Source organism: the organism of the source record quoted next (genome assembly GCF_019968955.1).
Source record: "MAG: Porospora cf. gigantea A chromosome Unknown PgA_NODE_642_length_13185_cov_340.26, whole genome shotgun sequence".
Lineage (NCBI taxonomy): Eukaryota > Apicomplexa > Conoidasida > Eugregarinorida > Porosporidae > Porospora > Porospora cf. gigantea A.
Window position 1 is genome coordinate 1 of NW_027151811.1, and position 13,185 is coordinate 13,185.

The 13,185-nt window shown below is 54.5% G+C and overlaps 9 protein-coding genes across 23 annotated transcripts; 4 read left to right on the top strand and 5 right to left on the bottom strand.

Annotated features, from left to right (window-relative positions):
• Positions 1-333: 333 nt before the first annotated feature.
• KVP18_004589 (uncharacterized protein) lies at positions 334-789 on the bottom strand (the record flags this gene model as incomplete). Its single annotated transcript, XM_067957363.1, has 1 exon — positions 334-789. The coding sequence occupies one exon, from the start codon at positions 787-789 to the stop codon at positions 334-336; it is 456 nt and encodes a 151-aa protein (XP_067807188.1).
• A 55-nt stretch (positions 790-844) lies between these two features.
• Positions 845-4,117, bottom strand: KVP18_004585 (uncharacterized protein; the record flags this gene model as incomplete). 5 transcript variants are annotated; one of them, XM_067957351.1, is made up of 5 exons in its annotated part: positions 845-1,484; positions 1,512-1,664; positions 1,756-2,243; positions 2,268-3,801; positions 3,831-4,117. In XM_067957351.1, the coding sequence occupies 5 exons, from the start codon at positions 4,115-4,117 to the stop codon at positions 845-847; spliced, it is 3,102 nt and encodes a 1,033-aa protein (XP_067807177.1). The 5 variants fall into 5 exon arrangements, with proteins under 5 accessions (XP_067807177.1, XP_067807174.1, XP_067807178.1 ...); XM_067957348.1 differs by lacking the exons at positions 1,512-1,664; positions 1,756-2,243; positions 2,268-3,801; positions 3,831-4,117 and having other exon boundaries at positions 845-1,234; XM_067957352.1 differs by lacking the exons at positions 845-1,484; positions 1,756-2,243; positions 2,268-3,801; positions 3,831-4,117 and having other exon boundaries at positions 1,508-1,717.
• Positions 4,118-4,144: 27 nt separating this feature from the next.
• On the top strand, positions 4,145-4,711 carry KVP18_004593 (uncharacterized protein; the record flags this gene model as incomplete). 2 transcript variants are annotated; one of them, XM_067957370.1, is made up of 1 exon in its annotated part: positions 4,145-4,711. In XM_067957370.1, the coding sequence occupies one exon, from the start codon at positions 4,145-4,147 to the stop codon at positions 4,709-4,711; it is 567 nt and encodes a 188-aa protein (XP_067807195.1). The 2 variants fall into 2 exon arrangements, with proteins under 2 accessions (XP_067807195.1, XP_067807196.1); XM_067957371.1 differs by having other exon boundaries at positions 4,388-4,711.
• A 30-nt stretch (positions 4,712-4,741) lies between these two features.
• KVP18_004586 (uncharacterized protein) lies at positions 4,742-6,611 on the top strand (the record flags this gene model as incomplete). Of its 4 annotated transcripts, XM_067957356.1 has the most annotated exons (6): positions 4,742-4,759; positions 4,786-5,089; positions 5,116-5,187; positions 5,216-5,571; positions 5,600-5,741; positions 5,770-6,611. In XM_067957356.1, the coding sequence occupies 6 exons, from the start codon at positions 4,742-4,744 to the stop codon at positions 6,609-6,611; spliced, it is 1,734 nt and encodes a 577-aa protein (XP_067807182.1). The 4 variants fall into 4 exon arrangements, with proteins under 4 accessions (XP_067807182.1, XP_067807181.1, XP_067807179.1 ...); XM_067957355.1 differs by lacking the exons at positions 4,742-4,759; positions 5,116-5,187; positions 5,216-5,571; positions 5,600-5,741; positions 5,770-6,611 and having other exon boundaries at positions 4,807-5,115; XM_067957353.1 differs by lacking the exons at positions 4,742-4,759; positions 4,786-5,089; positions 5,116-5,187; positions 5,770-6,611 and having other exon boundaries at positions 5,296-5,703.
• A 25-nt stretch (positions 6,612-6,636) lies between these two features.
• KVP18_004592 (uncharacterized protein) lies at positions 6,637-7,822 on the top strand (the record flags this gene model as incomplete). Of its 2 annotated transcripts, XM_067957369.1 has the most annotated exons (2): positions 6,637-7,708; positions 7,737-7,822. In XM_067957369.1, the coding sequence occupies 2 exons, from the start codon at positions 6,637-6,639 to the stop codon at positions 7,820-7,822; spliced, it is 1,158 nt and encodes a 385-aa protein (XP_067807194.1). The 2 variants fall into 2 exon arrangements, with proteins under 2 accessions (XP_067807194.1, XP_067807193.1); XM_067957368.1 differs by having other exon boundaries at positions 6,637-7,761.
• A 3-nt stretch (positions 7,823-7,825) lies between these two features.
• On the bottom strand, positions 7,826-9,180 carry KVP18_004588 (uncharacterized protein; the record flags this gene model as incomplete). 3 transcript variants are annotated; one of them, XM_067957361.1, is made up of 2 exons in its annotated part: positions 7,826-8,897; positions 8,924-9,180. In XM_067957361.1, the coding sequence occupies 2 exons, from the start codon at positions 9,178-9,180 to the stop codon at positions 7,826-7,828; spliced, it is 1,329 nt and encodes a 442-aa protein (XP_067807186.1). The 3 variants fall into 3 exon arrangements, with proteins under 3 accessions (XP_067807186.1, XP_067807185.1, XP_067807187.1); XM_067957360.1 differs by lacking the exon at positions 8,924-9,180 and having other exon boundaries at positions 7,826-8,815; XM_067957362.1 differs by lacking the exon at positions 7,826-8,897 and having other exon boundaries at positions 8,920-9,180.
• Positions 9,181-9,357: 177 nt separating this feature from the next.
• KVP18_004590 (uncharacterized protein) lies at positions 9,358-10,338 on the top strand (the record flags this gene model as incomplete). 2 transcript variants are annotated; one of them, XM_067957364.1, is made up of 1 exon in its annotated part: positions 9,358-10,338. In XM_067957364.1, one exon carries the CDS (start codon positions 9,358-9,360, stop codon positions 10,336-10,338), a length of 981 nt encoding a protein of 326 aa, XP_067807189.1. The 2 variants fall into 2 exon arrangements, with proteins under 2 accessions (XP_067807189.1, XP_067807190.1); XM_067957365.1 differs by having other exon boundaries at positions 9,511-10,338.
• A 59-nt stretch (positions 10,339-10,397) lies between these two features.
• On the bottom strand, positions 10,398-10,754 carry KVP18_004587 (uncharacterized protein; the record flags this gene model as incomplete). 2 transcript variants are annotated; one of them, XM_067957357.1, is made up of 1 exon in its annotated part: positions 10,398-10,754. In XM_067957357.1, the coding sequence occupies one exon, from the start codon at positions 10,752-10,754 to the stop codon at positions 10,398-10,400; it is 357 nt and encodes a 118-aa protein (XP_067807183.1). The 2 variants fall into 2 exon arrangements, with proteins under 2 accessions (XP_067807183.1, XP_067807184.1); XM_067957358.1 differs by having other exon boundaries at positions 10,398-10,751.
• A 20-nt stretch (positions 10,755-10,774) lies between these two features.
• On the bottom strand, positions 10,775-12,574 carry KVP18_004591 (uncharacterized protein; the record flags this gene model as incomplete). Of its 2 annotated transcripts, XM_067957367.1 has the most annotated exons (3): positions 10,775-11,406; positions 11,435-12,221; positions 12,248-12,574. In XM_067957367.1, the coding sequence occupies 3 exons, from the start codon at positions 12,572-12,574 to the stop codon at positions 10,775-10,777; spliced, it is 1,746 nt and encodes a 581-aa protein (XP_067807192.1).
• Positions 12,575-13,185: the final 611 nt, after the last annotated feature.

The window sequence follows — 13,185 nt, forward strand, 5'->3', positions numbered from 1 at the left end:
GCACCCACTACCGACGATGACTCTCACGCTCTAGTGTACGAAGGTTACTCTCATGCACCCACTACCGACCCAAATGGCGTCATACGCTGACGCCACTTGGGCTCCCGAACAATCCACTTCGATGCCGTGGCAAGGGTTGAGAAGCCGCGACCCTCCTGTCGTAGGGGTTTGGTATGCAGTAAAAATTCTTCACAGACTTCTCTCTGGCCCTCTCGCTACCTTAAATTTTGTACAAAGTTCACAATCAGTTGTTCGTACTACATACTAATCACACGACGTCGATTGTAATAATCTAAAGGCGTTCCACTATACAGGAATAAAAGGGTCCAGAGCTCACTCCAGAATGTATGCATGAGCTTGGAGGCTATAATCAAGCTTCTCATCGGCCTTAAGCCAAATGCTAAGCTCGCGTTTAGCGGCGTCGACGCTGTCAGATCCGTGTACCAGGTTGAACCTCATGTCAATTCCGTACTCGCCTCTGATAGTCCACCCCTCAGCCTCCCTAGGGCGAGTAGCGCCAATAATCTTACGAGCTTGCTTCACCACATCCTTGCCCTCCCACGCCATAGCCACAACAGGTCCGCTAATCATCCACTGTATCAGCCCTGGCAAGAATGGTTTGCCCAGATGCTCCTCGTAGTGACGCTCCAGAAGCTCTTGGGTCGGGATGAGCATGCGCATCCCCACAAGCTTTAAAGCCTTCTTCTCAAACTTCGAAATAATAGTTCCAACCAGACCTCTTTGCACACCATCAGGCTTAACCATCAGGAAGGTCTGCTCCATTGACATTTTAATTTGATAGTGCATTAAATCCCAGTTACTCCAGTCATGCAGTTGTGGGGCGTTATTCCCCTCGAGAGGGGAGCGATGCCTCCGTCAAGCAGTGATAGTGAAACTCATAAAGCGCCAACAGGGCGGCCTGAGCGACCGAAAGTGAGTCGCCGCGGAGCTGAGGAAGTCGAACAGCGTGCGAGGCAGCTGCCAAAACAGCAGCTGAGCTCCCCAAGTCTTCGTTACCCACCACCAATGCCCACTTGTCTGTAGGGGCGAGCAGAGACCGGCTCGCCAGCGTGGAGGCGGCGGGACTGGTGGCGAGAACTACTATATTCTGCTGCCTTAGCTGCTCAATGGTGCCGACCAGGTCGTTGGTAACGCGGACGTCCAAGTGGAACAAGCCACCCATACTCGTTCGCGCGCTCCGCATGTTGACGGCGCTGAAACTGGTGGTCGTCATGAGCACTGTTGGAATGCCAAAGGAAAACGCTGTACGACATATGACTCCGACGTTATCCGCTGATCGTACATCGTCCAACACCAGAACAGGGCATTCGTAGTTCTCGAGAGGTCTCGGCGGTACGTCGAAGAGGGCGCCGATGGCCTGATCCTTGTTGCACCTGGCACCGAGAATCTCTTCAAAGAGCTCTCGCGACACCACATAAACTGGAATGTCCCCAACATCCCAGGCTTCCAGATCTTCAAGGTGACTGTGTTGCTAACTCTCGCATGCTCACTCGTCTATTGTCAGGACGGAAACTGCTCTGTACTGGCCTAGGAAGGCTCGCTTCACAACATTGAACGACATCGCGGCAATGAAGTTCTGTCCGGAATCCAACATACGTTTATTCTGCTGCGAAAACTCGTAGTGGTCTCGACACCCTTTCATGCTGTAGAATACCACCCTTGTGTCGGATGCGGACACGATTGATTCAACGTGCATGCGAGTACCACCAGAAATGAGTTTTTTGCGACAACTACGAGTTCCCTGCTCGACGGCCCTTCTTCTTCCCAGCTTTGTGGTACTGCTTAATCATGCCACCTGACTCCGTCTTTGACTGAGCCACGAACTCCTGGTCCTCGTGCATGAACCTCGCAAAATGTTTGTGGTTCTCAGCCTGCTTTCGATCGTGCGTCGCACGATCCAGTGCCTTTACTTCGGACAGGAACGCCCGGTCCTTTCGGAGCTGCCGACTTGCAGCACGGCGCTCACGAGTGACTGCCTTGGTCAGGTTGTCCTTGCTTGAGCGCAAAGTTCCCTTAGCCGCCCACGCTGCATGTTTGGATGTCACCATCAGGAAGCTGGGCTGGAGCAGCTTCACTCCTGCAGGTGCTCTCTGGTGCAAGGACAGGAAGGATACTGGGTTGGTACCCTCGACCTTCAGCCATGTCCTAAGTGGCTCCAGGCAGGCGCCGGTGTTCTGGACGCATAGGGCGGATATGAGGCCTCCGAGAGACTCAAATATCGCCTGCCTTTCTAGCGTCCGGCCTACTAGAAACTGCTTCACATTCACGGTGGTCTTTGAGGGGGCGAATGTCCTTGGTGGTTCGGGTGAGCCCTTAAAGAGCTCTAGAAAACTCAGCAGCAGGTCAATGTATCGAGCTGAGGGGGAGGTCTGGATGGCAGCACACATCAGCACTGGCAGGCCTGGACAGTAGAGCGGGCCATGTGCACAGTATTCATAGAGGGTGAACATAAGTCGTTCCGCCACTGGAAGATGTGCAGCATCCAAAGGAGGGGGTAATGATGCAGTGCTCGCCATCTGACGCATACCTGAAAGGTCTGCCACTGCATACTCCAGCAAGGAGCAGGCGGCCGTGTGGCTGGCAGACTCTTTGGGAAAAATGAGGAGACACAATCTGCAAAGGCCAACGAGGTCTTCGTCCTGAAGAGGCCAGAGAGGAACAAAATCCTTTGTAGGGACCCAGAAACCATCAGTCATGTCGATTTTGGCATCGAGGCTGCCTAGGTCCTTGGCCGATAAACACAGCAGGTGGAATACCTCGGAACACACCACGTCGTGCCATCGAGGCAAAAGGACGAACAAGGCTTCCTCTACTCGCTCCGCCGACGACATGTTCTGCCGCATGCACTGCAGATAAAGGTATACCAGCTGTCGACTCTTGGTCTCGGAGTCTTGGACCTCCAGCAACGCCCAGCTGAGGGGACTGCCCACATCTGCGTCGCAGGGGGTGGGGTCTTCGCCTGCGGGTTCGTTGTCGGAATTCCCGCTCTCAACTTGAGGGGGATCCACCGAATGAGCCGGCTCCACCCCTCCAGCTGCGTTGTGCGCCGTTTCAGGTTCCTCGTCCCCGTTCACTTCGTCATCCTCGTCTCTGTTCACGTCGTCATCCTCGTCTCCGTTCACTTCGTCATCCTCGTCTCCGTTCACTTCGTCTTCCTCGTCTTCGTTCGCTTCGTGTTCTTCTTGAAGATCGGGGTTATCTGACTCGGCCGCGTCATCTGATTCCTCTGACTCGCCGTCTGTCACAGCGTCAATGTCGTCGTCGACCTCCTCGTCTTCCGTGTCGGTGCCACTGCCGTCCATCAGACCTTGCCGAGCCAGCTCGAGAATTTCCACTCGCTCTTGCTCCTTCTCCTCCAACTCCTCAGCAGTTTTCAGTCTATCACTAGCCACGACAGTTCTCTCAAGTCCAACCGATCGAGCCAAGGTGTTGTAGTTGTACCGATCCACTTCTGCTTCCTTCGTCTTGTGAACGCCTGTTGGATGCACCTTTAGGAACTTGGCAAACTCTCCAAAGTCCTCGTCCAGCTCGTTTCTCAGTGAGCGCTGCTCCTCCCGCTCCTTTTCGTGTTGGAGTCGGTGCTGTCGAGTCTTCGATATGATTTCCTTGAAAATTTCTTGACGTGATCTCTTTGTGAACTGGAGGTCGTGAGTAGTCTCGGCCTCCATTGCAGCATCGTCTTCAGGGCCAGACTCCAATTCGGCCAGATCCTCGTTAGCTAGCGTGTCCACCGGCACACCACCGATGGTCAGCGTCATGTCCTCTTCCCCCAGTGAAAAGCTGCCATAACGAACTGAACGTCACCTCACTCGTTTTTCTTCTGCCTTTTGTTACGCCGTTCAAGTAATTTAACTCGGTCGTGGTCATCTGCCAAGCGACGGTCGTTAAAGGTGTTGCTTTTGACAGAACTTCGAAGTTCAGATAGCAATGTCCGTTTGCGTTGCGTTTCCTGTACTGAATCTCGCGGATTCTTCTTCTTCCGCCTGGAGACTCGCGTCAGCACCACAGCCTTGGGTTGCTTCTGCAGGTACTGACTGAAGGAGTTGTGCTCGCTCCTCGCGGGTTGTTTCAAGCCGGCCTGTTTCTTACGGGCCATCCCCCGTAATTTCGCAATTCTCCGTCTATGGCCGCTACATTGCTCACCGAAATCGACCCTCTGGATCCGCAGTTCTCTGGTCTGGTACAGGAGGAGGACGTCAACAACAAGGAGGAACTTGAACGCATGCTGTCACTGATTCAGCTGAAGCCCTTCGGAAGTTTGAGTCGAGTTCCTTGGATTGAGTTCCTTTCTGTTACATGCCCTGAAAGAGTTGGGACTGAGGTTGCTTGGTTGGACAAATTCCAGCGTGAAGGTTTTTACAAGCAAATGGGACACCGAAGTGCAGTGATCGGCCTGTCACGACTAGACCAGCTATCAGTTCCCTGGGTAAAACCAGCCGACTTTCATGCGGAGATGTTGAAGACAGAGAAGCATATGGAGAAGGTGGATCTCCTTGAAAAGAAGGACGAGCTGAAGCGCAAACAGGCTGCCAAACGCCGCAACGACAAGAAGGCCAAGAAGGTGCAGAAGCAGGCCTCCCACGAGAGACGCATGAAGCGTGACTCTGTGAAGAAAGCAAACTTGGCAGCCATCGCTAAGTGGAAGACTGCTCGAGAGAAACAAGCTGCACAAGGCCACGCTCAAAAATAATGTTATGTAGTCAAAGTCTCAAATTCCACTATGCCTTTCGAACTAAGGGTGGGCTTCTTGCCTACATATGACAGGTCACCGTGTGTGAAGGCCGAATGCTTGTCGGACGTGATTCGAACGGCCTGTCTGATCCGTACGTCAAGGTTAGCTTGCGTGACATGGTTTTCCGCACTAAAGTTGTCCGGGAATCTCTGAATCCAAAGTGGAAAACCGCTGGCATTTTTCCATTCAACCCGTTGTCGTCGGGAAACTTGGTGCATTTCCTAGTTCGGGACTTTGATGGGGTGGGCCAGCGGTCCCAGAAGATGGGTAAGGTTGTTCTGAAGTGCGATGGAATGACTCCTGCGTCCGGGAAAGTTGAGGAATGGTTTCCTGTCGGTGAGGTGCGGTTCCATTGTCAATAGCCCATGGTAAAGGCGAGCTACTTTTGAGAGTTCTGGTATGCGAGACCAAAGACGAAGTCGAGGAGGAGCATAGTAGGTGAAAAGGCCCACTTCACATCAGACTTCTCGAGTAGCAGCGACGATGAACCCGAAGTAAACTTAACTCGTGACGACAGAGCCCTGTGGACAGAGGTGCAGAAGATGACCAGCAACCAAAGCAAGCGTGAAGTGATTATGGCTCTAGCCACCGAATTCCCGCACGCTCCGCTGAGCGACATACGCAAATGTCTCGAGAACGCGCTGTGGAACGTCGATGAGGCCCAGGATCGCCTGCTGGAGCGCGAGATCGCATCACTGTCGCAGTCAAAGGCCGCTAAGGGCTTGTTCAACAGCTGCGTCTTGGGTGTATTCGATGTGTCGATGGTGGGGATCCCAGACGAGCCGACTAAGAGCAAGGCAGTGAACCTCCAGGATCTGGTGAGGCAGAGTCCTTTTGATGATCTAGCGGCAGCAGATGATGAAAAGCGGCATACCCGCCAAGAACCTGGCTGCTGTTGGTGGTCCTGTCCGACCGACAGGCCGACGAAAGGCACTCTGCATAGGGATTGATTACACGTCCGAGCCGGATTGGGGCCAGCCCCTGAAAGGTGAGGCTCTTGGCACCGCCTTATGCAGGGTGTGTGGCGGACGCTGAACGATTTAAGCGGCTTCTGGTTAGTGCTTTCGGGTTCAACGACGACGCGAAGCACCTTGTTCTCATGACAGACAAGCCGGGAAGTCGAAACTGGCCAACCAAGGAGAATATGATTCGTGCGATGCATTGGTTGGTGCAGGGAGCCGAACCTGGAGACTGCCTCTTCTTTTCGTTCTCTGGGCATGGCGTGAGGACACGGGATAAATCCGGCGACGAACCCGACGGGAAAGATGAAGCTATCTGTCCCCTTGACGGGAAGAAGCGCGGCGTCGGCGTCATCGTCGACGACGAGCTCTACAGCCTGTTAGTCGCCTCGCTGCCGGCAGGGGTGAAGCTCACGGTAATACTCGACTGTTGTCACAGCGGCGGAGGGTTGGATCTGGCATACACTTGGAGTGCTGAGCGGGGCCAATGGAGGCATTCCAAAAGCGCGAAACGAGCAGCTGCAGACGTGCAGCTGATCAGCGGATGTGCAGCAACAGAGAAGAGTGCGGACGTGCAGGTTCGCTTCTACAAGGGACCGGCCACACCGATCACTACTACTGGAGGCGCGCTGTCGTTGTCGCTGGTCTCGGCTTTGGCCTCTGTGCCCCACGGCACGCACACGTACACATCGCTGCTGGCGCAGCTCACCAAGGCCATCCACCGCAAGGGCTACAAGCAAAATCCCACTCTAAGTAGCAGTCAACCTTTCGGAATGCACCGAAAGTTTCACCTCACGAAGGACATTCTCACGAACCAAAACAAGTTTGTGGCGTCACCTGCACAGCCACCTCGGACCTTAGGGACAGGGCTGCCGCAAGGCTATCGCCGCAGGTATTGAGGTCGTTTGCTAATTTCTTCTTTCTATGAGTTTTGTGGAAGAAAGTGACTGGGAAGGCGTAACCGCCTACCTCGTTGGCGCTATGCGCTCTGTCGGTGTCGACGCTACGCTGAAAGTCCCCAAGTGGAGGAGGTATGGCAGTCTCAGCTGTGGGGTCGTTCGGCAGTCGAAAAGGGACTCGGGAGGGCCAGTAAGCCGTGCCGAGTCGGTAGTCGCTCGATTGCCAACCCTTGAGTGCTCCTTACAAGGCGAGAGACGCGAGATAGACGTCAGGGTGAGTGCCAGAGGCGACATCAACTTTTACTTGCCCTCGGACCTAGACTTGATGGCTCGTGACCCGGAATCGGTGCAGCAGCGGAGCCGCGTGTTCATCGCGCCCACGGAGGATTCAGTACCGCTGAACGCAGTTCCGGTCCGAGTAATTGGACAGGTGCGGTCAGTGTGGAAAGAGAAGCTGGGTACTCCACGGCAGCCTGGACTGGTCACTGGCGCTCTTGGTGCCTTCGAACTGGCGAGTGATCTCACTGCAGACTACATTCACGGACTCGACGAGTTTTCTCACATGTGGATTCTGTTCCTGTTCCACCAAGACGAGCCGACGTTGAAGCCACTGGTTAAGCCCCCAAGGGCGCCCTCGAAATGGGGGGCCCTAGCGTGTCGAACACCACACAGGCCTTCCCAGATCGGCCTCAGCCCAGTGCGAATCGAAAGAGTCACAGGACGCGTGGTGGTGGTCAGTGGACTCGACCTCGTCGACGGTACCCCTGTTGTGGACATCAAGCCCTATCATCCTATGGACCGCGTCGCCAGCGAAGTCCCTGCATGGGCTAGCGAAGCGGCCATGGAGCCCATCATGCCTGTGAAGTGGGCCGATACGGCTCGGCGTCAACTGGCGAACATAATTCTCGGCTATGAGCTCGAGGGCACTCTTGAGGAGGTCGAAGCTACTGCCGACAGCCGGCTTAGCACCCGGCGCCCCAATCGCTTCGGTGGCCGCAGCCCCTTTGAATTTTACGAATCGAGAGATGGTTTTATGGCGACTGTGAGCGCCACGTTGGCACATGATCCCCGAAGCCCGTCATTGAAGACCGAGACCGGTGAGTGCCCGCTGCAGCGTCGATACAGACCGCCCAATAACATCGGTAATTGACCGTCTTGAGATCCGCGCTCGCGTACTGGGCGGTACATGGGTAATCGAAGGTGCGTCCTAACTCTTAGCCATCGCTGGCGCTGTCATTCCAGTCACTCACATGGCGGCTTTCACCTCCGTCCATATCGTCTGCGATTCCTGGATTGAGCCTTTCCATAACGAGTCGGTTCAGACCATCTTCCCAGTCGTCGTTGATCATAGTGGCAACTCGATCGCTCACAGCCTTCATCTCACCCGACAAAGCGCCTGTGAGCAGGGTTCGCAGCGACCGCGTTATGGAGGGTATGTAGATTTCGCGGGCTCGACGCATTTCCAGTTCCTCTTCCGATAGGAGGGCGCCCTGAGATGCCGCCTTCAACTCCTCAAATGCAGCGCGCACGCACCACCTCAACTCATCCTTACTCGACTTGTCTAGATGATCGATACTGCTCTTGCTGAGGGAGTTGTAAGCCACTGCAGTTTCGACTCGGCATATAATCACTATACTAGACCACTTCTCGCTGGGAATCTGTAGCGTAATGGGCGACCATGAACAGAGATCATGACCCAGTGGGCTATCTGCGTCCCCCGCGACTTGCCTGACGCCGATCAAGGGGCTTAGGGACTTCACCACGTGTTTACACTGCTTGTACAGCGCGCATGATCCCCTGTGCTCAGGCAGCATGACTGACCCTCTTGCAACTCTTAGAATTCCGATCCCCTGTGCCTCCACTGACGGATCGTGGAGAAGCAGTGCCTGTACGCTGATGTGCTCTTTGGCAACCACGCTGCTGGAGCAGAGGACACAACACCAGGGGGACGACAGCGGCACTGGCACGCCATCCACCTCCAGTGAGATGGTGACTGAACGTTCGAGCTGGGACACCAGATGTATAAGCTGCTGCGGCCGGACTCTGTCGGATTCCATGAGGACCACCGCCACCTCAGTGTTCCAAGGCCATTGCGATAGTGTGCATTGCGCTCTTTTGACCTCCGTGATCTGAATTGTTTGCGTGTCTGTTTGCAGGCACAAAAGCCAGACGTCGGAGGGTGTAACGCGGCAACGAACGGTCATTGACCCGAACCCGCACCGCAGACTGCAGAGTAGGACGGTCTTCAAACCGATGCCGAAGCAACCGTTCACGTCTGGGAGGTTTCTGTGGTGGGCGCCCAATCCACTCACTCCTTGGTTGTGGCGAAAGTCGTTGTTAGCGTCTCAAGGCTCTCCACGCTTATTCCGACGCCTGAGTCGGCCACTGAAAGACAGATGCCGGCTGGACACGTGTCTAGTGACACTCGCACGTTGCAAGCGGTTTCCGCCACTCTGCAGGCGTCCAAAGCGTTGTCCAGCAGCTCCTTTGTTGCCATGAACAGTGCCGACTCCTGCGAGAATCCTGTGAGTTCAATGTGCGAGAACAAGAATCCCAGGGACGATGCCATTGCAATCGTGTCACACGTCAATAAATGAAAAGAGAGATGATCAGAGCTCAGTGAGAGGCATCAGAGCTCAGTGAGAGGCATCAGAGCTCAGTGAGAGGCATGATTTGGTGGACATGCAAACAGACTGCACCTTTCTTATGATTAGTCATCGAATTGTGATTTTGTTTCGCGAATTCTATGTTACTCCCTCCTGGCGTCTCGGCCAACCAGAGTTCCGTCCGGACCCCACCTCGAAAACGACCCCCCAGAAGCGAATCGTCGCTGAATTCACAGGCGGGTCAAGCGTCAAGATCCAAAACAGGGTCAGCTCTTCCCCCTGGCGTCTCCAGAATGCAGAGTTCTGGACTGCCACCAGGCGTATCCTTCAAATCAGGTGCGAGGTCGCTCCGAGCTCGCAGTGTGATCACCTCAGAGAGTAGCGAGGACTTCACCTCCACTAGCTACACCGAGGTAACCCCTTCCACTTCTCAAGCTGAGCCTGAGCGCAGCGCGCTACCCCAGACAATTGAGAGCCGTATACAGCGCCTAGTCGGACGCTGGAATACTCCAAAGCCGATTGTGGAAGCTAAGATTGAGGAGCCTCCCCCTTTGGCAAAACCGAAACCTGTACCGTCCAAAACGAAGCTGCCCAAACGGACCTCCAAACCCAAACGCGGGCCGCCAAAGCAAAAGGCGCCCCCTTTACCTGTGGAGCCCGTCGAACCGCCGCCAAGAGTGGCGCCCAAGAGCGTCGCCAAACCTAAGGACGCACTGGGATTTGACAAGGACGTTGTCGAAATCTTGAGGAAATACTCAGGTGGGACTCAGGCGCCTAAGCCTAAGCCTGAGCCTCAGCTCGAAGAAGTTGTTGACGAGGAATCTGAATCACTGCTGGATGTCCAATTTCCAACAAATCCGCAACGAAAGCACGGAATACGAGGGCAAGTCGTACGTAACGGCTACAATCTGCAATGCCAACGGCACCTGAGCTTGTTCCAGTGCCCTTACCGAAAGGGTGCTGTATCTCCCCACAGGCTTCCCAGCGGCCCGAGCGTGGCGCTGGCTGCTCCTCCGTTGCAGGCCGGCACGGTATACTACGAGTATGTGAGGGACATTTTGCCCTTGCGAAAGCTCATGCATGAGTGTGTTAGGCCTGCAGCAGTGTCATGGCATTCATAAAATTGCACGAACTTGCTTCTCCTTCTGCTTCTCATGTTCTTCATAAAAAGCCTGTATGTTCAAGGTTCCCCTCCCACATCTCCGCTGTTGCATGTCCGACGCATCCAGCGCTCAGGCGCCTCTCGCGATTCAACCCACACAGGCGACCCCATAGTATTGTACCCCGCCTCAAGCAGAATACACTCACCCTCCGTAGCTAAGGAGTACGGCTTCCCTTGGTACTGGCCAGAGCAAGCAATGGCTCCTCGCGGGAGCACCTGTCGGACGGTGTCGAATACTGCGTCTGTGTCCTCTCTACCGCAGTTGCAGAGTGCGCTGAGCACCGTGTTGCTGTCGGATTTAAGCCGCTTCAACAAGTAGCAGTGGTCACGACTGGTGGCGGCGGCCGCGCAGAGAAAAGGAAGAAAGTTCATCATTATTACTCCGAATTAACACATCATCGCAGTTCTATTGTGACGTCCTCATACCTGGGCAAAAAAGAGCCGCTCACCGCGCCAATCACTGGTTCTGACTGGCAATGGTGCTCGGGTTCAATAGTGTCCTCTGACGGTAGAAGCCAGGCCTTTAGAATGTCGTCGACTTTCATGAGTGCCAGTTTGAGTCTGCCAGATAGTTGTACTTCAGCGCCATGGGTGTCTTGGGAGAGATGCAGTCTGTCCTCGGGAGAGATGAATACGCGCAATACATGAAAGCAAGGATACGACGCAGGTCCCACGATCATGATAGTGAAAATCGAGTACACAAGGGTTGCGCTCACGATGGCGCTGCCTCCTGATCCCCCGAAATCGTGGCGGGCATGCATAGCCAAGGCGAACGCACACGATCCCCTGAGACCAGAGATTATCAAAGCGGATTGGACTTGAGATGTGATGGGGTTGTGCTCGCGAACCAACTTATTAACCAACAGAGTAGTCGCCCCAACTGAAACGACCCTAGCAAACGACACGACGACGATAGTGGTGATGACAAGCCGGACTGACAGCATTGACTGCCTCAGACTGAACTCGCCCAGACCTAGGAAAACGAAGGCTGCTGACTCCGCGAAGAGAGACGCGGAGGCAGACACAGCTGGATGAGCAACGGTCATGTGTCCTACCACTGGCGGATTCCTGGACGGTGCTGGATAGCAGCGGTACTGCATATTGGGCCATCACGACCGCACAGAACAGAATGGAGACGATTCCAGAATTTCCTAGACCGTCAGACAACAAGTAGGAGATCCAGGGAAAGAGAAGCAGCAACGAAAATTCTAGACTTGCTCTCTCCTCTCTGGCGTAGACGGTGTAACGAGCTAATGCCGTTGAAGTCAGTCCCACCACGACTCCAATCAGCACGGAAGAGGCCACCACAGTCACGAACCTAAATACGAGGCCAAGAAGCGAGGCGCCTTCCTCAGTGTAAGCTATTGTCCGGTAAAGCACGATGGAGAGCGCGTCGTTCATCAGCGACTCACCGCTGACGAGGGTTTCAAGCAGAGGAAGAACTGGGTTGTTCTTGAAGAGACTGATCACGGAGACAGGGTCGGTCGCTGATATTAACGCTCCGAAGGCGAAGGCCTCGCGCATCGACCACGCCCCCCCCAGCAGATGCATCACACCGGCGCAGTACATCATTGCCCCCACAACGAGGAAGGACAAGAAGGTCGACAATAGCGCAAACCATAGAACAGTGCCGAAATTATCGAAGAACTCCTTGGCCTTCTGCCCTTTTAGACTGAAGCCGCTATCGAAGATTATGGGTGGGAGTATGGTCATGAAGAACACGTCCTCGTTGAGGGCCAGTATCCGTTGAAGCAGCGTTTTATCCTCGGGTCCTTTCTTCGATGACGACACTTTGAGTCCGATGCCAATCAGCAAACCGCAGAGGGTGGCTATGAAGGGAATCTGTGTGCCCGGCCGTTCTGACTCACTGTAACAAACTGGAGTCGCAGGTGTCGACAGCACATGCCAACAAACCACGACAACATTATCACTGCCACCAACACCAGTAGACCGGTGGAGATTAGCTGTTCTTTGGCGCCGCTTGTAAAACTGTCCAGTTCCGGAGCGTCAGGCGCGTCAAAATCCGTTTTGAGTGTATCGTCCCTGACAGGCAACATCTTCTTGTCGTTCGGGTCTGATCGCAGAAGGCTTCCACCTGCTTCCAGCTGATTCAACAGGCCATCAACACGCCTGCTGTCCTCCGTTGTGGGAACAGCGTCACACACAAAGAGGCAGCTAAATACCCACCATCTCATTTTATTCCGCTAAAACCAGACGTTGAACCAGTACTCAAGGGGACGTTTCTAGAAAACTGAAAGGTCGTCTTGTGTAACGAAAGTCGTTCTGAATATTCATATGCAAAAACACTTATCAATAATGCGGCTACGAGTACATTTCGGCTTCAACCTCATACGGAGACTCTCGACAGGGACACTCGGGAGTGTCAACGTCCACGTCATCATCGCCGTTGTCGCTTCCAGAAAAGAGACCCTTCATGTAGGCTGTGACGGCGCCCGCCACCAACGCCGTGCCTCCGGCTGCAGACCCGACAGCGATGCCGATGACGGAGGAACCGTTATCGTCGATGTATGGATAAACTTCCCCCTTGGTCGTAGAGGACTCCACTTCAGTAGCAGACGTTTGAGGGCGTGTGGGAATCTCATCAGTGATAGGTCCAGCGGTGGTGGAATCAGCGAGTGGAACCTGTGTGGGAGGTTTTGGACGTGTCAAACGGGCTGTTGTGGTCGTTGGTTCGGGTGTAGTTGTCTCTTCGGATGTGGTTGTTGGTTCGGGTGTAGTTGTCTCTTCGGTTGTGGTTGTTGGTTCGGGTGTAGTTGTCTCTTCGGTTGTGGTTGTTGGTTCGGGT